The sequence below is a fragment of the Scyliorhinus canicula genome, chromosome 20 (assembly GCF_902713615.1).
Source record: "Scyliorhinus canicula chromosome 20, sScyCan1.1, whole genome shotgun sequence".
NCBI lineage: Eukaryota > Metazoa > Chordata > Chondrichthyes > Carcharhiniformes > Scyliorhinidae > Scyliorhinus > Scyliorhinus canicula.
Genome location: NC_052165.1, coordinates 82,974,255 through 83,002,081, shown reverse-complemented (window position 1 = coordinate 83,002,081; position 27,827 = coordinate 82,974,255). Strand labels below are relative to the sequence as shown.

General features: G+C 45.5%; 1 protein-coding gene across 2 annotated transcripts in view; it reads right to left on the bottom strand.

Moving 5' to 3' along the window:
* Positions 1-27,827, bottom strand: part of LOC119955008 (aldo-keto reductase family 1 member C23-like protein) — an 86,313-nt gene that overhangs the window by 31,457 nt on the left and 27,029 nt on the right. Inside the window, exons 3-5 of one of the 2 annotated variants that reach the window (XM_038780805.1) lie at positions 25,747-25,863; positions 18,677-18,757; positions 7,860-7,982 (exon numbers count right to left, since the gene is read on the bottom strand). In XM_038780805.1, coding sequence (XP_038636733.1) covers positions 7,860-7,982; positions 18,677-18,757; positions 25,747-25,863 — 321 coding nt within the window. The remainder of the gene's footprint in view (positions 1-7,859; positions 7,983-18,676; positions 18,758-25,746; positions 25,864-27,827) is intronic. The other variant, XM_038780807.1, reaches the window with a different exon arrangement.

The window sequence follows — 27,827 nt, the reverse complement described above, 5'->3', positions numbered from 1 at the left end:
GTTGATGGTTTATTTTGTTTTCTTGGGGGGGGTGTCATGTGAGAGTACCTTTAAGAAATGGATGTTTAAGCAATGTACCTTTAAGAAATGAGGCAGCTCATAATACTGAAGTGATGTCAGAGGGGGGAGCTGAGCTGCCCCCTCTGCTTTTTAGTTTTAGTTTTTGAGGAAAAGAGCTTGGGTGTGTCTGTGTTTGCAATGAGCTGGATCTGCTGTGATCTTTGCCAGGAAAGACTATCTCTGAATCATTTGTGTGATTTAAACTCATAATAGTAAAGTATTTAACCTGATGTGTTTCTGTTTAAAGGTGGTTTGGAGGTTTGAAGGAACATTTTGAGGGATTTAGTGTTGTATTATTTTCTGGGTCACCTTTGAAGTAAGGGGTGTTAAGGGATCCAATGTTTATTTAAAAAGGTTAAGTTGAATTCATGGAATAAACATCGTTTTGTGTTTAAAAACCCACGTGTCCATAATTGTAATACCATACCTGGATACCAAGCCGTGTGCTTCAAAAGCAACAATACATTAAAGGGAGAGGTTGGTTCAACTCCATGATACATTTTGGGGTTCTGAAAATGCCACTCCCATAACAAGCCATCGAAGAATAAAAAGAAAGTAGGAAGGAACTCAAGGTAGGCATTAGGAAGGCTCAAAGGGGTCATGAATGTCGTTGGCAAACAGGATTAAGGAAAATCCTAAAACGTTTTATACATATGTGAAGAGCAAGAGGGTAGCCAGAGAAAGGGATGGTCCATTCAGGGTATTGGAGCGATATTGGAGGGAACCAGAGAAAATGGGCGATGATATAAATTAATACTTTGCCTCAGTATTCACCAAAGAGAAGAATTTGGTGGAGGAGGAGTATAGGGTAGGGTGTGTAGATATTCTGAGTCATGTTGACATTAATAAAGAGGTGGTGTTGGGCATCTTGAAAAGCATTAAAGTAGATAAGTGTCCAGGGCCTGATGGGATCTACCCCAGAATGGCTAATTGTATGTTGGCCTTCATTGCGAGAGGTTTCAAGTATAGAAGCAGGGATGTGCTACTGCAATTGTACAGGGCCTTGGTGAGGCCACACTTGGGAGTACCGTGCGCAGTTTTGGTCTCTTTCTCAGAGGAAGGATGTTCTTGGTCTCGTGGGAGTGCAGCGAAGGTTTACCAGACTGATTCCAGGGATGACGGAACTCTCATATGAGGAGAGAGTGACTAGGTCGGGATTGTTCTTGCTAGAGTTCAGAAGAATGAGCGGGGATCTCAAAGAGACTTATAAAATTCTAACAGAACTAGACAGGGTAAGATTTTACCAATGATAGGTGTGTCCAGAACCAGGGGTCACAGACTGAGGATTCAGGGTAAACTATTTCAGACAGTGATAAGGAGACATTTCTTCACACAGAGTGGTGAGTCTGTGGCATTCATTACCACAGGAAATAGTTGATGCTAAAACTTTGAATATGTTCAAGAGGCGGCTGGAAATAGCACTTGGGGAGAATGGGATCAAAAGCTATGGGGAAACAAGAGGGCTAAAAGGGGTCATGAAATATCTTTTGCAAACAGGGTTAAGGAAAATCCTAAAGCCTTTCATTCATATACAAAGAGCAAGAGGGTAACTAGAGAAAGGATTGGCCCACACAAAGACAAAGGAGGAAAGTGAGAGAGGAAATAGCTGGGGCCTTAACAGATATCTTTGCAGAATCCTTGAACAAGGTGAAGTACCGGAGGACTGACGAATTGCTAATGTTGTCCCCTTGTCTAAGAAGGGTAGCAGGGATAATCGAGGTAATTATAGACCGGTGAGCAAGACATCAGTGGTAGGGAAGCTGCTGAAGAAGATACTGAGGGATAGGATCTATTCCCATTTGGAAGAAAATGAGCTTATCAGTGACAGGCAACATGATTTTCTGCAGGGAAGGTCATATCTTACCAACTTAATAGAATTCTTTGAGGAAGTGACAAAGTTGATTGATGAGGGAAGGGCTGTAGATGTCATATACATGGAATTCAGTAAGGCATTTGATAAGGTTCCCCATGGTAGGCTGATGGAGAAAGTGAAGTCTCATGGGGTCCAGGGTGTACTAGCTAGATGGATAAAGAACTGGCTGGGCAAGAGAAGACAGAGAGTAGTAATGGAAGGGAGTTTCTCAAAATGGATAACTGTGACCAGTTGTGTTCCGCAGGGATCCGTGCTGGGACCACTGTTGTTTGTGATATAAATTATCTGGAGGAAGGTACAGATTAGCAAGTTTGCAGAAGACACTAAGATTGGTGGAGTAGCAGATAGTGAAGTGGACTGTCAGAGAATACAGCAGAATATAGATAGATTGGAGAGTTGGGCGGAGACATGGCAGATGGAGTTCAATCCGGGCAAATGCAAGGTGATGCATTTTGGAAGATCCAATTCAAGAGCGAACTATACAGTAAATGAAAAAGCCCTGGAGAAAATTGATAAACAGAGAGATCTGGGTGTTCAGGTTCATTGTACCCTGAAGGTGGCTGCGCAGGTCGATAGAGTGGTCAAGAAGGAAGACAAAGAAAAGAACAAAGAACAAAGAAAATTACAGCACAGGAACAGGCCCTTTGGCCCTCCCAGCCTGCGCGATCCAGATCATTTATCTAAACCTGTCTCCTATTTTCCAAGGTCTACTTCCTTCTGTTCCCGCCCGTTCATATACCTGTCTAGATGCCTCTTAAATGATGCTATCATGCCCGCCTCTACCACCTCCGCTGGTAAAGCGTTCCAGGCACCCACCAGCCTCTGCGCAAAATACTTTCCACGCACATCTCCCTTAAACTTTCCCCCTCTCACCTTGAAATCGTGACCCCCTTGTAACTGACACCCCCACTCTTGGGAAAAGCTTGTTGCTATCCACCCTGTCCAAAGCTCTCATAATTTTGTAGACCTCAATCAGGACCCCCTTCAACCTCTGTCTTTCCAACGAAAACAATCCTAATCTACTCAACCTTTCTTCATAGCTAGCACCCTCCATACCAGGCAACATCCTGGTGAACCTCCTCTTCACCCTCTCCAAAGCATCCACATCCTTCTGGTAATGTGGCGACCAGAACTGCACAAAGTATTCCAAAGGTGGCCGAACCAAAGTCCTATACAACTGTAACATGACCTGCCAACTCTTGTACTCAATACCCCGTCCGATGAAGGCAAGTATGCTGTATACCTTCTTGACCACTCTATCCACCTGCGTTGCCACCTTCAGGGTACAATGGACCTGAACTCCCAGATCTCTCTGTACATCAATTTTCCCCAGGACTCTTCCATTGACCATATAGTCCGCTCTTGAATTTGATCTTCCAAAATGCATCACCTCGCATTTACCTGGATTGAACTCCATCTGCCATTTCTCCAATCTATCTATATTTTGTTGTATTCTCTGATAGTCCTCCTCGCTATCTGCAACTCCACCAATCTTAGTATCATCTGCAAACTTGCTAATCAGACCACCTATACCTTCCTCCAGGTCATTTATGTAGATCACAAACAACAGTGGTCCGAGCGCGGATCCCTGTGGAACACCACTAGTCACCCTTCTCCATTTTGAGACACTCCCTTCCACCACTACTCTCTGTCTCCTGTTGCCCAGCCAGTTTTTTATCCATCTAGCTAATACACCCTGGACCCCATACAACTTCACGTTTTCCATCAACCTGCCATGGGAAACCTTACTAAAGTCCATGGATATGACATCTACAGCCCTTCCCTCATCAATTAACTTTGTCACTTCCTCAAAGAATTCTATTAGGTTTGTAAGACATGACCTTCCCTGCACAAAACCATGTTGCCTATCACTGATAAGTCTATTTTCTTCCAGATGTGAATAGATCCTATCCCTCAGTATCTTCTCCAACAGTTTGCCTACCACTGATGTCAAGCTCACAGGTCTATAATTCCCTGGATTATCCCTGCTAAACTTCTTAAACAAAGGGACAACATTAGCAATTCTCCAGTCCTCCGGGACCTCACCCGTGCTCAAGGATGCTGCAAAGAAGTCTGTTAAGGCCCCAGCAATTTCAATCCTCACTTCCCTCAGTAACCTGGGATGGATCCCATCCGGTCCTGGGGACTTGTCCACCTTAATGTCTTTTAGAATACCCAACACATCATCCCTCCTTATGCCGACTTGACCTCGAGTAATCAGACATCTATCCCTAACCTCAACATCCGTCATGTCCCTCTCCTTGGTGAATACCGATGCAAACTAGGGGCTGTTTAGCTCACTGGGCTAATCGCTGGCTTTGAAAGCAGACCAAGGCAAGCCAGCAGCACGGTTCGATTCCCGTAACAGCCTCCCCGAACAGGCGCCGGAATGTGGCGACTAGGGGCTTTTCACAGTAACTTCATTTGAAGCCTACTCGTGACAATAAGCGATTTTCATTTCAAAGTACTTGTTAAGAATCTCACTCATTTTCTCTGACTCCACGCATAACTTTCCTCCTTTGTCTTCCAATCCTTTCTCTATTTACCCTCTTGCTCTTTGTATATGAATAAAAGGCTTTGGGATTTTCTTTAACCCTGTTAGCCAAAGATATTTCATGACCCCTTGGAGCCCTCTTTATTGCGCGTTTGAGATTCGTCCTACTTTCCCGATATTCCTCCAAAGCTTCATCAGTTTTGAGTTGCCTCGATCCTATGTATGCTTCCTTTTTCTTCTTAGCTAGTCTCACAATTTCACCCGTCATCCATGGTTCCCTAATCTTGCCATTTCTATCTTTCATTTTCACAGGACTCTAATCAACCTTTCCTTAAAAGACACACATTTCAAACGTGGATTTACCCTTAAACAGCTGCTCCCAATCCACATTCCCGAGCTCCTGCCGCCTTTTGTTATACTCTGCCTTTCCCCAATTTAGTACTCTTCCTTTCGGACCACTCTTGTCCTCGTCCATGAGTATTCTAAATCTTACGGAATTGTGATCGCTATTCCCAAAGTAATCACCGACTGAAACATCAACCACCTGGCCGGGATCATTCCCCAATACCAGGTCCAGTATGGCCCCTCCCGAGTTGGACTATTTACATACTGCTCTAAAAAACTCTCCTGGATGCTCCTTACAAACTCTGCTCCATCTACGCCTCCAACACTACACAAATCCCATTCAATGTTAGGGAAGTTAAAATCTCCCATCACAACCACCCTATTGCTCCTACATTTTTCTATAATCTGTCTGCATATTTGTACCTCTACTTCATGCTCGCTTTTGGGAGGTCTGTAGTAAAGTCCCAACAATGTTACTGCACCCTTCCTATTTCTCAGCTCCACCCATATTGCCTCAGTGCTCGAATCCTCCATCGTGCCCTCCTTAATCATACCTGTGATATCATCGCTGACAAGTAATGCAACTCCACCACCCCTTCTACCTCCCTCTCTATCCTTCCTGAAGCATCTATACCCTGGGATATTCAGTTGCCAGTCCTGCCCTTCCCTCAACCAAGTCTCAGTAATACCAATAACATCATATACCCAGCTACTTATTCAAGCCATAGGTTCATCTGCCTTACCAGCTGCACTTCTCGCATTAAAAAAAATGCACCTCAGACCACCTGTCCCTTTGCGTTCATCATCTCTTCCCTGTCTGCTCTCCTCCTTAGTCACATTGAGTTTATTGTCTCATACCTTACTGGCTTTAGTTGCTGCTTCTTTACTGACCTCTAACTTCCTAATCTGGTTCCCAGCCCCCTGCCACATTAGTTTAAAACCTCCCCAACAGTGTTAGTAACAGCACCCCCTAGGACATTGGTTCCAGTCCTGCCCAGGTGTAGACCATCCGGTTTGTATATGCACCACGACAACTGGCTGTTCACCCTCCTGTATGTCCTGCAGCCGATCGGAGACATCCCTGAACCGAGCACCCAGGAGGCAACATACCATTCGGGAGTCTCGTTTTCGACCACAGAAACGCCTGTCTACTCGCCTTACAATTGAATCCCCTATGACTATAGCCCTGCCAGTCTTATTCCCACCCTTCTGTGCAGCAGAGCTAGCCACGGTGCCATGAGCCTGGCTACTACTGCCTTCCCCTGGTGAGTCATCTCCCCCAACAGTATCCAAAACGGTATACCTGTTTTGGAGGGAGATGACCGCAGGGGACACCTGCACTGCCTTCCTTACCTTTCTCTGCCTTTTGGTCACCCATTCCCTGCCTCCATCACCAATCCTAATCTACGGTGTGACCAACTCACTGAACGTGCTATCCACGACCTCCTCAGCATCACTTGACAACAGCCCCTTCACAAACCACCTTCAAATTACGCTGACCGCACTGCACCTATGCAAATCTCCCCGGAACAGCCAATCAGTAGCTCCGCTCTGCTGGATGCTTGACTTCACTCGAACACCTCGGGTCTCTTCCACAAGTACACCTTCAAATTACGCTGACCGCACTGCATCTATGCAAATCTCCCCGGAACAGCCAATCAGTAACTCCGCTCTGCTGCCCTCTACTGGATATGGCATGCTTTCCTTCATCGGAAGGGGTATTGAGTACAAGGGTTGGCAGGTGATGTTACAGTTGTACAAGACTTTGGTTCGGCCACATTTGGAATAGTGTGTATAATTCTGGTCACCACACTATCAGAAGGATGTGGATGTTTTGGAAAGGGTACAGAAGCAGTTTACTAGGATGTTGGCTGTTATGGAGCGCTTTAGCTATGAGGAGAGGTTAGATAAATACGGTCTGTTCTCACTGGAATGACGGAGGTTAAGAGGCGACCAGATAGAGGTCTACAAGATTATGAGTGGCATATTCTTTCCTGGAATAGGAGAGTCAAGGACATAGGTTTAAAGTGCATGGGAAACATTTAGAACAGATGTGCGAGGCAAGTTTTATTCCACAGAGCGTGGTAAATATATGGAATGTGCTGCCTCGGGAGGTGGTGGGAGCAGGTGGTAGCATTTAAGGGGCATCAGGACAAATATATGAATAGGGTGGGGATCGAAGAATATGGGCCGGGATTCTCAAATCCAATTCTCCAGCGTGAAAAGCGGCATGAGGCACTCTGACGTCAATGGGCCTCAAAATTGGCAGCTTTTCACCCCTTCCTAGGGGGCTAGTATGGCGCCGGAGTGGTATACGCAGCTCCGGCACCCGAATTGCTGGCGCGTGTCCGCACATGCGCGCCACGGCCGGCGAGGGTCTGCACTTGCGCGTGGGTTCCCGTCTCCACGTCGGCCCCGGGCACTATGGCAGAGCCCTACAGGGCCTGGCGCGGAGGAACATAGGCCCCCAAGGAACTAGGCCGCCCGCAACGGGACTAGCCCGTCCGCCAATCAGGAGGCCTCAATCGTGGGCCAGGCCACCGTGGAGGCCACCCCTGGGGTCGGATCCCCCACCCTCCCACCAAGACGGCCCCCGCAGTCAGAACTCCGATGTCCCGCCATACGTAACCCACGCCAGCGGGACTTGGCCAAACACAGCGGGCACTCAGCCCATCGAGGTGCGGAGAATCGCCGGGGGGGCACTTTCAACAGTCCCCAACCGTGGTCTCGGGCGCTCAATGCAGCGATCCCGTGGGCGCCTGAGAATCGGCGGGCCAGCATCACGACAGCGTGGTGCGATTCTCGTGCCCCCCCCCCGGCTATTCACCGACCCAGCGTGGGGTCGGAGAATCCCGGCCATGGACACTGCAAGTGCATATGGTTTTGTTTAAGCAGGTACCATGGTCGGCACAGGCTTGGAGGGCCGAATGGCCTGTTCCTGTGCTGTATTCTTCTTTGTTCTTCCAGTTCCGAAAAAGAGTCACATTGGACTCGAAACATCAACTCCATTTCTCTCTCCACAGATGCTGACAGGCACACTGGGGTTTTTCCAGCATTTGCTGTTTTTGTTTCCTTTCCATGTCTTACCTGATTACACACCGGCTTGTATTTCAGGTTGGGCATCTTCAGGATCATCTCAAGCTGGTTATGGTTGAAGTTGGACACTCCTATAGACCGCACCAGGCCGGCATCCTTGCAGCTTTCCATAATCTACAGGGGAGAAATGGACAACTTAACTTCACGCAGGAAAGGTTAAGCGGAGATTTATTCTGAGGCTTTGAGAGAGTAAACAAGGAACATTTTCTCCACTGGTAAGAAGGTTGATAGAATGCAGGAGGCGGCTATTTGGCCCAATGAGCCTGCACCAACCCTCTGAAAGAGCACCCCACCCAAGCCCTCTCCCTACCTTATCCCCATAGCCCCACCTAACCAGCACATCCCTGGACACTAAGTGGGAATTGATCATGGCGTCCACCTAACCTGCACATCTTTGTACTGTGGGAGGAAACCGGAGCACCCGGAGGAAACCCACTCAGACACGGAGAGAACGTACAAATGCCACACAGACAGTGATCCGTGGCCGGAATTGAACACAGGACCCTGGCACTGGGAGGCAGCAGTGCTAAGCACTGTGCCACCGTGCTGCCCTGAGGGCACAAATTTAAGATAATTGACAAAAGAATCAGGGAGGAGGGGGTGAGGAGATTTTGTTTCTGAACACAGCGAGCTGATGGATCTGTAATACTCTGCCTGCATGGTGCAGAGACAGAATTATGGAATGTACAGTGCAGAAGGCCATTTGGCCCATCGAATCGGCACTGGCCCTTACAAAGAGCACCCTACTCAAGCCCATGTCTCTACCCTATTCTCGTAACCCAGTAACCCCCCACATAACCTTTTTTGTGGACACTAAGGGAATGTAGCATGGCCAATCCACCTAACAACTTTGAACAGTGGGAGGAAACTGGAGCACTAGGAGGAACCCCACGCAGACACGGGGAGAACGTGCAGACTCCGTGCAGACAGTGACCCAAGACGACAATCGAACCTGGGAGCCTGGGGCTGTGAAACGATTGTGCTAACCACTATGCTACCGTGAACCAGCTTCATAATAAAAGTTCAAAAGGGAACTGGATGGATGGTTAAAGGAAACAAACATCAGAGCTCTGAGAAAAGAGGTGAGTGAGACTAAAACTCCTTCAAAGAGCTTGCACACATGATGGCCCAAATGCACTTTTTTTGTGCCAATTTGGTGCTTCCCTCTCTCTTTTGCAATGCCATGATGATCATGGCAGCCCTGATGATCACAATGTTCCTCAATGCTAGCCTCAGAGACAGCATAGTAAAGGCCCTTCTCCCATCGTGTCTGCGTTGGTCAAAAATAACCAGCTAACCAGCAGAGGGCAGCAGAGCAGAGCTACTGATTGGCTGTTCTGGGGAAATTTGCATACTTGCAGTGCGGTCAGCCTAATTTGAAGGTGTACCTGCGAAGGAGACCCGAGGAGTTTGAGTGAATGCAAGCATCCAGAGGGCAGCAGAGCAGAGCTACTGATTGGCTGTTCCGGGGAATTTTGCATACTTGCAGTGCGGTCAGCCTAATTTGAAGGTGGTTTGTGGAGGGGCTGTTGTCAAGTGACAGTTAAACCCGAAACACTAAGTCAGTGTTTCCCCCCCTACCTCCTGCTCTAACCAAAAAAAAAACCACGGTCGTTGGGAAGCGGGAGCAGGGGCCTGTCGTGAAGGTGAGTGAGTGCCTTTAAATTTGCTCACCTTTCAGCGGGAGCAGGGTTTGAGGAAATATCAGGTAAGCTCTACCTTTCTTTTTCTTGTTTTTTTTAAATCTAGAGGTGATGTCAGGGAAGGCAGTACAATGCTCCTCCTGCAGAATGTTTGAGGTGAGGGACGCCGTCAGTGTCCCTGCTGATTTCATCTGTGGGAAGTGCACCCAACTCCAGCCTCTCAAAAACCGTGTTAGGGAACTGGAGCTGGAGCTGGATGAACTTCGGAGTCCCCATTAGTCATTGGAGACTCCATAGTTAGGGGGATAGATAGGAGATTCTGTGGGAACGAGAGAGACTCGTGGTTGGTGTATTGCCTCCCAGGTGCCAGGGTCCGCAATGTCTCAGATCGTGTTTTCGGGATCCTAAAGGGGGAGGGGGAGCAACCCCAGTCATGGTCCACATAGGTACCAACGACATAGGTAGGAAAAGGGATAGGGATGTAAGGCAGGAATTCAGGGAGCTGGGGTGGAAACTTAAGAGCTAGAACAAACAGAGTTATTATCTCTGGGTTGTTACCCGTGCCACGTGCTAGCGAGTCGAGGAATAGGGAGAGAGAGCAGTTGAACACGTGGCTGCAGGGATGGTGCAGGAGGGATGGTTTCAGATTCCTGGACAATTGGGGCTCATTCTGGGGTAGGTGGGACCTCTACAAACGGGATGGTCTACACCTAGACCAGAGGGGTACTAATATCCTCAGGGGGAGGTTTACTAATGCTCTTCAGGAGGGTTTAAACTAGTTCAGCAGGGGATTGGGAACCTGAATTGTAGCTCCAGTACACAAGAAGCTGAGAGTAGTGAGGTCATGAGTAAGGTTTCAAAGTTGCTGGAGTGTACCGGCAGGAAGGAAGGTGGTCTAATGTGCGTCTACTTCAATGCCAGGAGCATCCGGAATAAGGTGGGTGAGCTTGCGGCATGGGTTAGTACCTGGGACTTCGATGTTGTGGCCATTTCGGGGACATGGATAGAGCAGGGCGAGGAATGGTTGTTGCAGGTGCCGGGGTTTAGATATTTCAGTAAGTTCAGGATAGGTGGTAAGAGAGGGGGAGGGGTGGCATTGTTAGTCAAGGACAGTATTACGGTGGCTGAGAGGACATTTGATGAGGACTCGAATACTGAGGTAGTATGGGCTGAGTTAAGAAACAGGAAAGGAGAGGTCACCCTGTTAGGGCTTTTCTATAGGCCTCCGAAAAGTTCCAGAGTTGTAGAGGAAAGGATTGCAAAGATGATTCTGGATAGGAGCGAAAGTAACAGGGTAGTTGTTATGGGGGACTTTAACTTTCCAAATATTGACTGGAAACACTATAGTTCGAGTACTTTAGATGGATCCGTTTTTGTCCAATGTGTGCAGGAGGGTTTCCTGATGCAGTATGTAGATAGGCCAACAAGAGGCGAGGCCGTATTGGATTTGGTACTGGGTAATGAACCAGGACAGGTGTTAGATTTGGAGGTAGGTGAGCATTTTGGTAATAGTGACCACAATTCGAATACGTTTACTTTAGCGATGAAAAGGGATAGGTATAAACCGCAGGGCAAGAGTTATTGCTGGGGGAAAGGCAATTATGATGCGATGAAGCAAGACTTAGGATGCATCGCCTGGAGAGGAAAACTGCAGGGGATGGACACAATGGAAATGTGGAGCATGTTCAAGGAACAGCTACTGCGTGTCCTTGATAAGTATGTACCTGTTAGGCAGGGAGGAAGTGGTCGAGTGAGGGAACCATGGGTTACTAAAGCAGTTGAATCACTTGTCAAGAGGAAGAAGGAGGCTTATGTGAAGATGAGACGTGATGGTTCAGTTGGGTCGCGTGAGAGTTACAAGTTAGCTAGGAAGGCTCTAAAGAGAGAGCTAAGAAGAGCCAAGCGAGGACATGAGAAGGCAGGTAGGATCAAGGATAACCCTAATGCTAGTAGGAAGTTGTGCGTAGAGTCCGAGGAGATAGGAGAGGTGCTAAATGAGTCAGTATTCACACAGGAAAAAGACAAAGTTGTCGAGGAGAATACTGAGATACAGGCTACTAGACTAGAAGGGCTTGAGGTTCATAAGGACGAGGTGTTAGCGATTCTGGAAAGTGTGAAAATAGATAAGTCCCCTGGGCCAGATGGGACATATCCTAGGATTCTTTGGGAAGCTAGGGAGGAGATTGCTGAGCCTTTGGCTTTGATCTTTAAGTCATCTTTGTCTACAGGAATAGTGCCAGAGGACTGGAGGATAGCAAATGTTGTCCCCTTGTACAAGAAGGGGAGTAGAGATAACCCCGGTAACTATAGACCAGTGAGCCTTACTTCTGTTGTGGGAAAAGTCTTGGAAAGGTTTATAAGAGATAGGATGTATAATCATCTGGAAAGGAATAATTTGATTAGAGATAGTCAACATGGTTTTGTGAAGGGTAGGTCGTGCCTCACAAACCTCATTGAGTTCTTCGAGAAGGTGACCAAACAGGTGGATGAGGGTAAAGCAGTTGATGTGGTGTATATGGATTTCAGTAAAGCGTTTGATAAGGTTCCCCACGGTAGGCTATTGCAGAAAATACAGAGGCGTGGGATTCAGGGTGATTTAGCAGTTTGGATCAGAAATTGGCTAGCTGATAGAAGACAAAGGGTGGTGGTTGATGGGAAATTCTCTGATTGGTGTCCAGTTACTAGTGGTGTGCCACAAGGATCTGTTTTGGGGCCGTTGCTGTTTGTCATTTTTATAAATGACCTAGAGGAGGGCGTAGAAGGATGGGTGAGTACATTTGCAGATGATACTAAAGTCGGTGGAGTTGTGGATAGTGCAGAAGGATGTTACAAGTTACAGAGGGACATAGATAAGCTGCAGAGCTGGGCTGACAAGTGGCAAATGGAGTTTAATGCAGAAAAGTGTGAGGTGATTCATTTTGGAAGGAATAACAGAAAGGCAGAGTACTGGGCTAATGGTAAGATTCTTGGTAGTATGGACGAGCAGAGAGATCTCAGTGTCCATGTGCATAGATCCCTGAAAGTTGCCACCCAGGTTGAGAGGGTTGTTAAGAAGGCATACGGTGTGTTAGCTTTTATTGGTAGAGGAATTGAGTTTCGGAGCCATGAGGTCATGTTGCAGTTGTACAAAACTCTGGTGCAGCCGCATTGTGCAGTTCTGGTCGCCAGATTATAGGAAGGATGTGGAAGCATTGGAAAGGGTACAGAGGAGATTTACAAGAATGTTGCCTGGTATGGAGGGAAGATCATATGAGGAAAGGCTGAAGGACTTGAGGCTGTTTTCGTTAGAGAGAAGAAGGTTAAGAGGTGACTTAATTGAGGCATACAAGATGATCAGAGGATTAGATAGGGTGGACAGTGAGAGCCTTTTTCCTCGGATGGTGATGTCCAGCACGAGGGGACATAGCTTTAAATTGAGGGGAGATAGATATAGGACAGATGTCAGAGGTAGGTTCTTTACTCAGAGAGTAGTAAGGGCGTGGAATGCCCTGCCTGCAACGATAGTGGACTCGCCAACACTAAACACATTCAAATGGTCATTGGATAGGAATATGGACGATAAGGGAATAGTATCTTACCATTAAGAATCTTACCATTAGTGTAGAGGGACATTGAGGGGTTTCACAGGACGGCGCAACATCGTGGGCCGAAGGGCCTGTACTGCGCTGTAACGTTCTATGTTCTAACCATTCGAATCCCATTTTCCAGCACTTGGTCCATATCCTTCTATGCCTTGGCATCGCAATTGCACATCTAAAAGCTTCTTCAATGTTATGAGGGTCTATGCCTCCTTTCAGGCAGCGAGTTCTAGACTCCCACCACCTTCTGGGTGAAAAGGTTTTCCCTCATATCCCTACTAAACCTCTTGCCACAAACTCCGGCTCTTAACGCTACCCGTCGGCTAATAAAGGCAAGTAAACCTTCTGAACCACTGTATTCACCTGCTGTGCTACCTTAAGGGACCGGCATACAGGAGACATAGATAAGCTGCAGACTTGGGTAGAGGAATGGCAAATGGAGTTTAATCCGGACAAATGCGAGGTAATGCATTTTGGTAGGCCTAACACAAAGGGGAAATATACCGTAAACAGCAAAACTCTTAGGAATATATAAAGTCAGATATCTGGACGTGCAGGTCCCCAGATCTTTGAAAGTGGCAACACAAGTGGACAAGGTAGTCAAGAAAGCATGTAGGATGCTTGCCTTCATTGTGCGGGGCATCAAGTATACAAATTGGCAATTCATGCTACAGTTGTATTGAACCTTGGTAAGGCCGCAGTAGGAATATTGCGCACAATTCTAGTTGCCACATTACCAGAAGGATGTGCAGGAATTGGAGAGGGTGCAGAGGAGGTTTACCAGGATGTTGCCTGGTCTGGAGGGTGTGAGGTATGTGGAGAGGCTGAATAGATTGGACTGTTTGCATTAGAAAGACGGAGGTTGAAGGTTGACCTGATAGAGGTCTACAAGGTTAGGAGGGACATGGATACAGTGGTTTGGCGAGTGGACGGTTTTGTCATCAGGGGGCATAGTTTTAAAGTCTGTGGGGAAAAGTTTAGAGGCGACGTACGAGGCAGGCTTTTTACACAGAGGGTGGTGAATGCCTGGAACACGGTGCAGGGAGGTTGTGGAAGCAGATACATTAACGGCATTCAAAAGGTATCTTGACAAACACGTGGACAGGATGTGTATAGATGGATACGGCACAAGGAAGTGCTGAAGGTTTTGGCCAAGATTGGTATCATGACCAGTGTAGGCTTTGAGGGCCAAAGGGCCTGTTCCTGTGCTGTATTGTTCTTTGACACTGGTCCTATTTTGGTTCAGATGCAAACCGTTCGCCTTGTCTGTACAAGGTTACTGTCGCCAAAAATAGTTTGGATAACCCAGATATCTAAAGCCTTCCCTCCTGCACTATTTCTCCAACCATGCATTAATCTAGAGATTACTACTTTCTGGGTCCTGTTTTTAAATCTATTCCCTAGCTCCCAAAATTCTGCTTGCAGGAACTCATCCCTTTTTCTGCCTATATCATTAGTAACAGTGTGTACCACGATATCCGTCTGCTTATCCTACCCTTTCAGTATGCCTTGTGATATCAAGTGATATCCCTTAAACTGGCACCAGGGAGGGGAACATACCATCCCAGAGTCTCTTTTGAGGCCACAGAAGCACCTATCTGTCCCCCTTACAATTGAATCTCCTACAATGAGGTGGATGTACATTTAAGAAATGGGTGTTTATCAAAAAGCTGCAGTGATGTCAGTGTGTGGGTGTAGCTGGGCTGCCTGTTTTTGTTTTTGAGCTGGCAGCTGCAGTGTGTTTTTGGTTTCATTTTCAGAGGTGGATAGCTGCATTCAAAGCAAGAAGCTGTATAGTAATCTCTCTCTACAAGCTAATGAATGTCTCCAGATCATTGATGAGTTCAAAGTAATACCTGTTTCTGCAGAGCATTTAAACCTGCTGTCTTTATTTTAAAAAGCATTTAACTTATGGATGTGCTTTGGGAAGTTATTAAGGGTAACCTATAGAATATTGTATTTGGGAAAGTATCAGTGTTTGTAGTTGATAAGATGTTTACTGTGTGTTTATAAAATGTTCTGTGGTGGGTAAAGTCTTGGAGAGGATTATAAAAGCTACGATTTATAATCATCTAGATAGGAATAATATGATTAGGGATAGTCAGCATGGTTTTGTGAAGGGTAGGTCATGCCTCACAAACCTTATCGAGTTCTTTGAGAAGGTGACTGAACAGGTGGACGAGGGTAAAGCAGTTGATGTGGTGTATATGGATTTCAGTAAAGCGTTTGATAAGGTTCCCCACGGTCGGCTATTGCAGAAAATACGGAGGCTGGGGATTGAGGGTGATTTAGAGATGTGGATCAGAAATTGGCTAGTTGAAGGAAGACAGAGAGTGGTGGTTGATGGGAAATGTTCACAATGGAGTTCAGTTACGAGTGGCGTACCACAAGGATCTGTTCTGGGGCCGTTGCTGTTTGTCATTTTTATAAATGACCGAGAGGAGGGCGCAGAAGGATGGGTAAGTAAATTTGCAGACGACACTAAAGTCGGTGGAGTTGTAGACAGTGCGGAAGGATGTTGCAGGTTACAGAGGGACATAGATAAGCTGCAGAGCTGGGCTGAGAGGTGGCAAATGGAGTTTAATGTGGAGAAGTGCGAGGTGATTCACTTTGGAAAGAATAACAGGAAAAAGGAATATTTGGCTAATGGTAAAATTCTTGGTAGTGTGGATGAGCAGAGGGATCTCGGTGTCCATGTACATAGATCCCTGAAAGTTGCCACCCAGGTTGATAGGGTTGTGAAGAAGGCCTATGGTGTGATGGCCTTTATTGGTAGAGGGATTGAGTTCCGGAGCCATGAGGTCATGTTGCAGTTGTACAAAACTCTAGTACAGCCGCATTTGGAGTATTGCGTACAGTTCTGGTCGCCTCATTATAGGGAGGACGTGGAAGCTTTGGAACGGGTGCAGAGGAGATTTACCAGGATGTTGCCTGGTATGGGGGGAAAATCTTATGAGGAAAGGCTGATGGACTTGAGGTTGTTTTCGTTAGAGAGAAGAAGGTTAAGAGGTGACCTAATAGAGGCATACAAAATGATCAGAGGGTTAGATAGGGTGGACAGCGAGAGCCTTCTCCCGCGGATGGAGGTGGCTAGCACGAGGGGACATAGCCTTAAATTGAGGGGTAATAGATATAGGACAGAGGTCAGAGGTGGGTTTTTTACGCAAAGTGGTGAGGCCGTGGAATGCCCTACCTGCAACAGTAGTGAACTCAACAACATTGAGGGCATTTAAAAGTTTATTGGATAAGCATATGGATGATAAGGGCATAGTGTAAGTTAGATGGCCTTTAGTTTTTACCATGTCGGTGCAACATTGAAGGCCGAAGGGCCTGTACTGCGCTGTATCGTTCTATGTTCTATGTTTACTGGATTCATAGAATAAAGGGAGAGAAAAGAGCTAAGATCTTTATTGGTCCCAAAGCTTTGACAAAGAGTCACTGGGCTCGAAGCGTTAGCTCTTTTCTCTTCCTACAGATGCTGCCAGACTTGCTGAGTTTTTCCAGCATTTTCCCTTTCGTTTCAGATTCCAGATCCGCAGTAATTTTTTTTTATTCACAGAATAAACATTGTTTTGTTTTAAACATACTTTAGCTCTCTGTTGCACCACACCTGTAAAGTGGACCCTTGTGCTCCCCATAACCAAAATCAAAGGTTCTAACCTTAAAAGCACTGGCAAAAACGTCAGGGTGGGTATGAGGAAGATTCATTTTGACTCCGTGGCAAACTCCCCACCTGAAAAGGCATTGGAAGTTTATTTAATTTTAAAAGTGAGTTGAACAACCAACAGGGTTAGGGGGTCACTGTTTAAAAATATGGGGTCACCCGTTGAAGAGAGATGAGGGGAATTTGTTTCTCAGAAGGTCGTGACTCTCTGGAACTCTTTTCCTCAAAAGGGAGTGGAAGCAGAATCTTTGACTATGTTTAAGGCAGAGCTGTATAGATTATTGAACAAGGGGGTGAAAGGCTTTTGGGGGTAGATGGGAGGTTACTCTCAGTTCAGTCATGGCTTTATTGAATGGTGGAGCAGGTTCTAAATCTGTATGTTTGCAATGTTATGGACAAAAAAAAATGGTGTGGGGTTACAAATCTAAGCACAAACATTCTTTCAAAGTGCTAGTAGACATAAAGGCATAAATGACCTTGTCCTGTGCTGTTAATTTCTATGATTCTATGATTTAATTTGTTCCAAATGCAGCTCATAGGTCACAATCATTTACCAACCCAGGACACGAGGTTCAATTCAATTTGCTCTCATTTTTGAAAGTGTTCTGTAGTCTGTATGGAAACTCTCCTGTTCCCCATCACAGCAGCTTCAATGACAAGTCAGATGTAATCTACCTTTCACAGTCTCCTGGTGACTCTCAGTTTAAACTTGGTCCAAGTGCTTAGTCACTGGGCCTAAATTTTCCAGTCCGTCTGCTGTGGGGATCATGGCAGGCGAGATGCAGAACTTAACAGACCAGCAAAAAGTTTTGATTCTTGATTAGCAGGAGGGTGAAAGGTTAGACGGGATTGGCAGAGAGGTGGGGTTGAGGTTATAATCAGATCAGCCATGATCTTATTGAATGGGGGAAGCAAGCTCGAGGGGCTGAATGGCCTACTCCTGCTCCTAATTCATACGTTTGTATTCGTAATTCCTAATTTGTATTTTGGCTGGGAATTTCCAGTCCCTTAGTGGGCCCATCAAGAAAACCCTGCTTCTATATGTGATTGCAAGAGAAAGGGTGCACAGGAGATTCACCAGGATGTTGCCAGGGCTGGAGTGTTTCAGCTATGAAGAGAGACTGGATAGGCTGGGAGGGATCAATAAACAGGGGCCATAGAATTAAGATAAGGGGCAGAAGGTTTAGAGGAGATACGAGGAAAAATCTTTTCACCCGGTGGAACCGTGCTGCCCTCGAATACATCTGATCCTGGAGATTTGTCTCTCTTAAGATCCATTAGTATCTCCACTACCTTTTTAAAAAATAAACAATACGCGTCAGCTGCTCTGCTGGACTTATTCCCATTCATTATGTGGGGAGGCTGTGACGGAGTGGTATTGTTACTGGACTAGTAATCCAGAGACCTAGGGTAATGCTCTGCAGACTAGTTCAAATCCAAGTCGGGTAGATGGTGAAATTTGAATTCAATAAAAAAGAAATTGGAATTAAAAGTCTAATTGTTCACCGTGAAAAAAATCTGGTTCCCATCTGGTTCACTAATATCCTTCAGAAAGAAAATCTGTTATGCTTACCCATGTGACTCCAGACCCAGCAAATGTGGTTGACTCTTAAAATACCCTCAGGAATGGGCCTAAGTGCTGGTCCAGCCAGTGATGCCCATATCCCATAAACGAACAAATAAATTATGCTCACTACAAGAAAGAAATCCTAAGGATTTGGAAATCTAAGCAACTCTTCATACTGAAAAACTCGTAAGATTCGTCCCTCTTCTTGAGAGCAAATGGGAATGGGCATTAATGCTGGCCAGGCCCGCTCCACGTGAAAGGATAAATAAAATGATCGATTATTACTTTATGATTTTTGACATTATCAATATTTCTAATTATCAAGAATAATTCTACTTCTGACAGTAAGTACCCACCGCCCAAGTTGCACAGATATCCACATCGTCCAGAAGAATCTTTCCATTTGCGTCCTCAGGAAACAAGTCCTTTTCACTTGGCTGCAACAAGCAACAACAACTTGCATTTATATAGTGCCTCCACCATAGCAAAACCACCCAAGGTGCTTAAACAAGACGGTGATGAATTTTAAAATGTTGACCCCCAAGGTAGATAAGGTGATACCAGACACAGATGACAAAAAAAGCTTGGAAAAAGAGGCAGGTTTTAAGAAGCTCAAAGAAACAAGGGAGAAATGGTTAACATGGAGAAGAAAGGTCACAGCCTAAAGTCATTTAACTCAATGTTGAGTTAGAAGGCTGCAACGTACCTAGTCGGAAGATAAGGTGCTGTTCCTCCAGTTTGCGTCAGGTGTGGATGGAGCATTACAACATATTAACCCCTTTTTTATATCTCATATTTCTGTCTCAATGCAAAAACACCTTTTCCCCTCTTCTGCAGCCCACACCTGGTTGTCTCTCTCTTGTTCTTAAGATTGCAGATATGAGGAAACATTGGATAGGCTGGGGTTGTTCCCCTGGGAAGAGGAGGCCGAGGGGAGATTAGATTGTGATATACAACATTTTGAAGAGCCTGGACAGAGTGGATGAGAAGGGCCTATTTACTTCAGCGGAGAGATCAGTGATTAGGTGGTACAGGTTTAAAGCGATTAGTGGAAGGACTGGGGGGAGATGAGGAATGTTTTTTTCAGAGGTCTGGAACTCGCTGCCAGAAAGGTTGGGAGAGGCAGAAAACCCTCAACTTATTTGAGAGGCATTTGGGTTTGCACCTCGACTGCCATAACCTGCATGGCTATAGACCAAATGCTGGAAGGTGGGAGTAGGCGGAGTGGCTTGTTTAATCAGTCAGTGCAGATTAGATGGACAGAATGGCCTCTTTCTGTGCATCTATGCTTCAATGTGCGACTTGATGCTGTGTTTGTGAATTATATTGTCATGGGTAAGGTGCAAATGAGGAATAGAAGGGGGGCAAGGATAGGACACCAGGAATAGTGATGCAGAAGTAGGAAGAGGAGCCATTGCGGGTGACTCTCTGACTGTTATCAGATAGATCGTCTGAGCTAGTAGAAACTCACCTAGCCAGACCACGGTAGATGGGCGACGTAGGACGATGGTGTTTCTGCTAGAGCTGTTGGGGAGGGTTTAAACTAATGTGGCAGTAGGATGGAAACCAATGCAGGAGGTCAGAGGATAGTAAAGAGGGGATAGAAACAAAAGCTAGTAAGGAGAAAAATAGAAGGCAGAGACACAAATTGAACTGTCTATTATGGCAGGAGGGTGGGAACCAGAGCAGTAGGTCAGCGGGAGAATTAACTGAGGGAGAGCTACAGACTAAAGCCAGTAAGATTACAAAGAACAAAACAGCACAGGAACATAGAACATAGAACATAGAACATAGAACAGTACAGCACAGAACAGGCCCTTCGGCCCTCAATGTTGTGCCGAGCCATGATCACCCTACTCAAACCCACGTATCCACCCTATACCCGTAACCCAACAACCCCCGCCTTAACCTTACTTTTATTAGGACACTACGGGCAATTTAGCATGGCCAATCCACCTAACCCGCACATCTTTGGACTGTGGGAGGAAACCGGAGCACCCGGAGGAAACCCACGCACACAGGGGGAGGACGTGCAGACTCCACACAGACAGTGACCCAGCCGTGAATCGAACCTGGGACCCTGGAGCTGTGAAGCATTTATGCTAACCACCATGCTACCCTGCTGCCCCTAAACAGGCCCTTTGGCCCTCCAAGCTTGCACCGGCCATGGTACCTGCCTAAACTAAAACCGTCTCCACTTACGGAGTCCGTATCCTTCCATTCTCACCCTATTCAGTTCTCACAGTGAGCCAGAGAAGACACAGCACATCGATGAGTGAGATTAGGAATTTGAAACTAGATGGGAATTGAATTGAATTAGTAAGAATTCGTAATTTTTAAATTCCAGGAATTTAATTTAATCTAGAAATTGTGCAGTGAAGGTTAACAAGGGGCTTCCCCACCCACTCACATAACTGATTGGCAGTTAACTGTCAGTCACCTTAGGCACTGATTGGAGCTACTTTGATCTAACATTAGCAGGTGGGGGGAGTCATCTCAGGCCAATTTAAAAGAACAATTTGAAATTCGCTCCCAGTGAGCCAGGGAAGATATAGCCAGGGTGAAGCACATCAAAGAGTCAGTTTGGGAATTCGAAGCTGAGTGGGGAGAACGTGCTTTCTTATCCCTGTTAAGTAGTTTTTTGTTTCATTTGTCTATCTTTTTTCCTTTTGTTTTTTGGCATTGTCATGTGAGGGTCCCTTTAATAAAAGTGTGTTTTATCAATTGGCTGCAGTGATGTCACAGTGTGGGTGGAGCTGTGCTGTGATTAGGTATTTTACTTTCGTTTTGAGCTGGAAGCTGCTTTGTGGCTCTGAGTTTTTCGGTTTCGTTTTCAGTTGGGAGCTGCATTCAAATGAAGGTGTATTTTTGGTGTCTCACTCTGCATGTGAAGAATGTGGCAGAGGGGTGGAAACCAATGCAGGAAGTCAGAGGATAGTAAAGAGGGAATAGAAACAAAAGCTAGTAAGGAGAAAAATAGAAGGTGGAGAAACTGCCTATTATGGCAGGGGGGTGGGAACCAGAGCAGTAGGTCAGCAGGAGAATTAACTGAGGGAGAGCTACAGACTAAGGCCAGTAAGATTACAAAGAACAAAACAGCACAGGAACAGATACTTTGGTCCTCCAAGCTTGCACCGGCCATGGTACCTGCGTAAACTAAAACCGTCTCCAGACCACTTGATAACTTCAAAGTAATACCTGTTTTCTGTAAGGAATTCAAACCTACTGTTTTGTAGGAAAAAAGGGTGTTTGACTTGTGAATGTTGTTAGGAAAGTTATTAAGGGTCATCTATAGAGTACTGTATATTTGGGGGGTATTTGTGTTGGTAGTTGATAAGGTGTTTACTGTGTGTTTATAAAATGTTAGCTGGATTCATAGAATAAACATTGTTTTGTTCAAAATACTTAAGATCTCTGTTGCATAACATCTGAAAAGTGGGCCCTTAACCCCAATCTATTAAAAGTTGTAGGTCAGGTGAACTCCATGATATACTTTGGTGTTCTCTAAACCCTGGCCCATAACAGTATTGTAGTTGTCTAAGTTAACCCAAGGTTTAAGATATGGCAGGAGATTCCAGATCCAGATACCAGATGTTGCCTGGTTTGGAGGGAAAATCTTATGAGGAAAGGCTGATGGACTTGAGGTTGTTTTCGTTAGAGAGAAGAAGGTTAAGAGGTGACTTAATAGAGGCATACAAAATGATCAGAGGGTTAGATAGGGTGGACAGCGAGAGCCTTCTCCCACGGATGGAGGTGGCTAGCACGAGGGGACATAGCCTTAAATTGAGGGGTAATAGATATAGGACAGAGGTCAGAGGTGGGTTTTTTACGCAAAGAGTGGTGAGGCCGTGGAATGCCCTACCTGCAACAGTAGTGAACTCGCCAACATTGAGGGCATTTAAAAGTTTATTGGATAAGCATATGGATGATAAGGACATAGTGTAGGTTAGATGGCCTTTAGTTTTTTTCCATGTCGGTGCAACATCGAGGGCCGAAGGGCCTGTACTGCGCTGTATCGTTCTATGTTCTATCACTGTCATGCTCCTCGTGTTCGGGTGGGAAAGTGGAGCTGAGTCCACAAAAGATCAGACATGATTTCATTGAATAGCAGAACAGGCTCAAAAGGCCAGATAGCCTACTCCTAGTTCTTATGTTCTTATTTGTCTAGATGTTACTTAAAGGCCCCTATCGTACTTGCTCCATCACCTTCCCAGGCAGCGCATTCCATATATTACCACACTCTCTGTAAAAGATTTGCCTCACACATCTGTTCTAAACTTTTCCCCACACTCTTTGAACCTGTGTCTCCTCGTACTTGACTTTCCTACCCTAGGAAAGAGCATCTGACTATCCACTCTGTCGATGCCACTCCTAATCTTGTAAACCTCTATCAGATCACCTCTTAACCTCCATCGCTCCAGTGAGAACAGACTGAGTTTATCTAACCTCTCCTCATAGCTAATGTCTTCCATACCAGGCAGCATCCTAGTAAACTACTTCTGTACCCTCTCCAAAGCATCCACATCCTTCTGGTAGTGTGGCGACCAGAATTGTACACCATATTCCAAATGAGGCCTAACTAAGGTCCTGTACAGCTGCAACACGTGTTGCCAATTTTTATATTCAATGTCCCAACCGATGCCATTTCCCTTCTTGACCACCTTATCCTCATGCGTTGCCACTTTCAGTGATCGGTGGTCATGCACACCCAGATCTCTCTGCCTGTCAGTACTCGCAAGAGTTCTACCATTTATTGTGTAATTCCTACAAGCATTGGAACTTCCGAAGTACATTACCTCACACTTGTCTGGATTAAACTCCATCTGCCATTTCTCCGCCCAAGACTCCAACCAGTTTTTAATCTTGCTGTATCTTCTGACAACCCTCTTCACTATCTGCAACTCCACCAATTTTTAAGTCATCAGCGAACTTACTAATCAGACCAACTACATCTTTTTACAAATCATTCATAAACACCACAAACAACAAAGGCCCCAGAAGGTATGTTGCTTCCTGGGTGCCAGGTTCCGGGATGTCTCGGATCGAGTCTGCAGGAATCTTAAGGGGGAGGGTGAGCAACCAGAAGTCGTGGTGCACATAGGCACCAGCGACATACCTTAAAAAAAAGGATGAGGATCTAAAAAGTGATTTTACGGAGTTAGGTTGGAAGCTAAAGAGCAGGATAAGCAGAGTACTGATCTCAGAATTGCTACCGGTGCCACATTAAAGTGAGGCAAGGAACAGAGAGCGAGTGCAGCTGAACACATGGCTAAAGGGCTGGTGCAGGAGGGAAGGCTTCAGATATGTGGATCATTGGGATACCTTCTGGGGAAGGTGGGACTAGTATATGATGAATGGATTGCACCTAAACTAGAGGGGCACCAATATCCTGGGTGTAAGGTTTGATAGAGCTCTTCCAGAGGGTTTAAACTAGTTTGGCAGGGGAACGGAAACCAGAGCTATGGATCATAGGATAGGGTAGCTGTTCAAGAGGCAGAAATTGTTTGCAGGAAGTCTCTGAGGAAGGATGGACAGTTGATAGGGCAAAGTTGCACTCAGTGGAATGGGTTAAAGTGTGTCTGTTTCAATGTAAGGTGTTTCAGGAATAAGGGAGATGAACTTAAGAGCATGGATCAGTACATGGAACTACAATGTTGTGGCCATTACAGAGACATGGATTTCACAGGGGGAGGAATGGTTGTTAGATGTTCTGGGGCAGGGGTGGGCAAACTACGGCCCGCCAGAGGTCTTTATGCGGCCCACCAAGTCAGGTTAATGGGAGGGGGCTGTTGGGTTACTTACTGGTATAGGGTGGATACGTTGACTTGAGTAGGGTGATCATTGCTCGGCACAACGTCGAGGGCCGAAGGGCCTGTTCTGTGCTGTACTGTTCTATGTTCTATCTGAGGCGCCCAGAATCACAACCGGGTGAAGTAATTATTTTACTTACTATATTATGCGGCCCTTTAAAATTGTGAATTTCTGAATGTGGCCCTTGCACGGAAAAGTTTGCCCACCCCTGTTCTGGGGTTTAGATGTTTTAAGAAGAATAGAGAGGGAGGTAAAAGAGGAGGGGGAGTGCCACTGTTAATTGGGGAGTGTATCACAGCTGCAGAAAAGGAGGTAGTCGAGGAGGGTTTGTCTACTGAGTCAGTATGTGTGGATGTCAGAAACGTGAAAGGAGCAGTCACTTTATTGGGAGTTTTCTATAGACCCCCCAGTAGCAGCAGAGAGATGGAGGAACAGATTCGGTGGCAGATGTTGGAAAGGTGCAGAAGTAACAGAGTCATGGCTGGTTTAGCTCACTGGGCTAAATCGCTGGCTTTTAAAGCAGACCAAGCAGGCCAGCAGCATGGTTCGATTCCCGTACCAGCCTCCCCGAACAGGCGCCGGAATGTGGCGACTAGGGGCTTTTCACAGTAACTTCATTGAATCCTACTTGTGACAATAAGCGATTATTAAAAAATATATATATATTATATACTGTATACACACACTGCTGCTACTCTCTCAAATGAACCCTCTAAAATTGGTGATTCTGCTGAAAGATACAAAGATAGCTTGCTGCCCCAAAAAAAAACAAAAAAAAAAACAACTCTCATCTTACAGAATGGCCTGTGAACCAACTGGAACTCTGCTCCCAGTCAGCTGCACTCTCTGTAAACTCCCTTCACGCTCTTTGAGGAAATGTAGGAAATAAAATGAAGGAGCACCTTGCTCCCTCCTCACACCAAACTCCCTCAGTCACTCAAATGCACCCACATTCACCACTCTGTTAAGTCAACACTGAGATGGCTCACCTTTATACTGTCTCACTTGAGCCTCTGAAAACTAATCCAATTAACTAATTAACAAGGTGCAGCTGCAAGTAGAGCCTGAGTGAACTCTGTTTAAAGCTGGTTTTAAACTCACCTTATTCTAAACCAAACAGCAACTATTAAGTTAATTTACTAAATAAAAGAAAGAATAGACTTTAGATAAAAAATTACCCCATAATATCCCTGTCACCAAACTCCCACCATAGCACTCAAATGCACCCAAATTCAGCACTCCGTGCAAACAAAGTCAGCACTGTAAGATGGCTCACGTTTATACTGTCTGATTGAAACTGGCCTAATCTTATTAACGAGCTGCATTTTTCCTCAAATGGCTGCCAAATTCTAAACAGCGGTTTCCACAGAGGTGGAGTTGTTACTGGTGTAGTTAGAGAATCATCACAACAGGGAACCCTCGCTAACCTTTTCATTCTGACACAAGAACTCTGAAGGTAGTTGTTGAACCTTTATCAAGGTCAGCTAACCCAGCACGGTGTGAGGATTGTAACTGGAAATTCTCATCTGTTTGGTCAGTGCCAGATTAAGCTGTTCACTCTCTGGGCATACGGAGCTCCACCTTTCAAAGGGATACCCACTCATCCTTATTTTACCTTCAATCCCATAGGCCAGTGCACAACATACAGATCAACGTAGTCCAACTTCAGGTTTTTCAATGTTGTCTCAAGGCCTTTCCGGACCAGGGCAGGAGAAAGATAGGTCATCCATAGCTGCAGTCAAAACACAACAAGCGTCATTAGTTCAGTCGCAATACAATCTAACATAGCTGTCTTTAACAACATAGAAACATATGGCCTTTTGAATCTGCTTTGCCATTCATAATGATCATGGCTGATCCAAGTTCAATACCCAGATCCTGCCTTCCCCTCTTATCACTTGATCCCTTTAGCCCCAAGAGCTATACCTAATTCCTTCTTAAAATTAAACAAAGTTTTGGCCGCAACTACTTTCTGTGGCAGTGAATTCCACAGATTCACCACTTTCTGGGTGAAGAAATTTCTCATCACCTCAGTCCTAAGATTTACTCCTTATCCTCAAAACTATGACCCCTAGTTCTGGACTCTCCCACCATTGGGAACATTCTTACTGAATCTACCCTGTCTACCCCTGTTAGAATTTTCTAAGTTTCTATGAGTAACTCTCTCATTCTTCTGATCTCCAATGAATATAATCCTAACCGACTTGGTCTCTCTTCATACAACAGTCCCAAAATCCCATAAATCAGCCAGGTAAACTTTCGCTGCATTCAGCCAAGGACACCAAAACTGCATGCAATACTCCAGGTGTAGCCTCACCAATGTCCTAAACACTTGCAGTAAAACATCTCTCGTCCTACAGTGAAATCCTCTTACTATGAAGGCCAACATACCATTTGCCTTCTTTACTGTCTGTTGTACCTCAGCGCTTACTTTCAGCAACTGATGCACAAGAAAACCAAATTCACCAGAGTATCCAATGTCCCTTAATTTACACCAATTTAAAGAATAATCTGCATTATTTTTGCTTCCTTATTTTTGCTACCAAAGTGGATAACCTCACATTTATCCACATTATACTGCATGTGCCCACTCACTTAGCCTGTTCAAATCACACTGAAGCACCTCTGCATCCACTTCACAGATCACCCAACTTTCTAGCATCTGCAAATTTAGAGATAATACATTTAGTTGCCTCATCCAATATAATGTGAACAGTTGGGGTCCTAGCACAGATCCCTGCCGTACCCCACTAGTCACTGCCCCTGCCAATCAGAGAAAGACCTATTTATTCCAACATTTTGCTTCCTGTTTGCTAACCAGCTTTCTATCCATCTTGTTATGGGCCAGGGCTTAGAAATATAAAGTATATTATGGAGTCACCTGACCTACAGCCTTGATGTTGAATTTGGCTAGGATCAGCACAAAAGCTTTCGCCTCAGGTGTGATTCATCAGACGCCCAGGACATTTTAATCAAAACAAGGTTTATTCTAGGAATATAGTTAACATATCTGTAAACCCACAGCAAGAATTTAATCAGTAACAAACATAAAGACACCACACAGCTACAGTAATCTATGTATAACACTTAATGAATCCCCCCTTAATTGTTCCAATTCAATAGCAAAATCCAATAAACCAGACACCCCTTTTCAAGGGCATGGCCCAGCATACTGTACTCTCACTTGAATGGGGCTGGTCCTTTCCCTAAGATTCTGAACCAGTATCAACCAGCAGATTCAAACTCCTTCCGGAATGCAAACTATATTTTTAAAGTTACCAAGGCAGGTAGGTAGCCACAGCCAATGTTTCTTATTGGAACAGATATTTAAAATGAAAACAGAGAAACAGGCAAAACATTTCTTCTTTCTTTCTGATTCCAAACTGAAACCAAACACCTCACAGGTACAGTCCAGCTCCACCCACAAAATGACATCACTGAAGCCATGTGATAAGACAAAAACCTTTCTTAAAGGGACACTCACATGACAATCTCAAGACACTACCTGTAATCCCATGCAATTTAACTTTTGCTATGTGAAGCCTTGTCGAAGCCTTGGCGGCATGATAGCACAGTGGTTAGCACTGTTTTTCACAACTCCAGGGCCCCAGGTTTGATTCCCGGCTTGGGTCACTGTCAGTGCGGAGTTTGCACATTCTCCCAGTGTCTGTGTCAGTGATAGAATCAACTATTTCC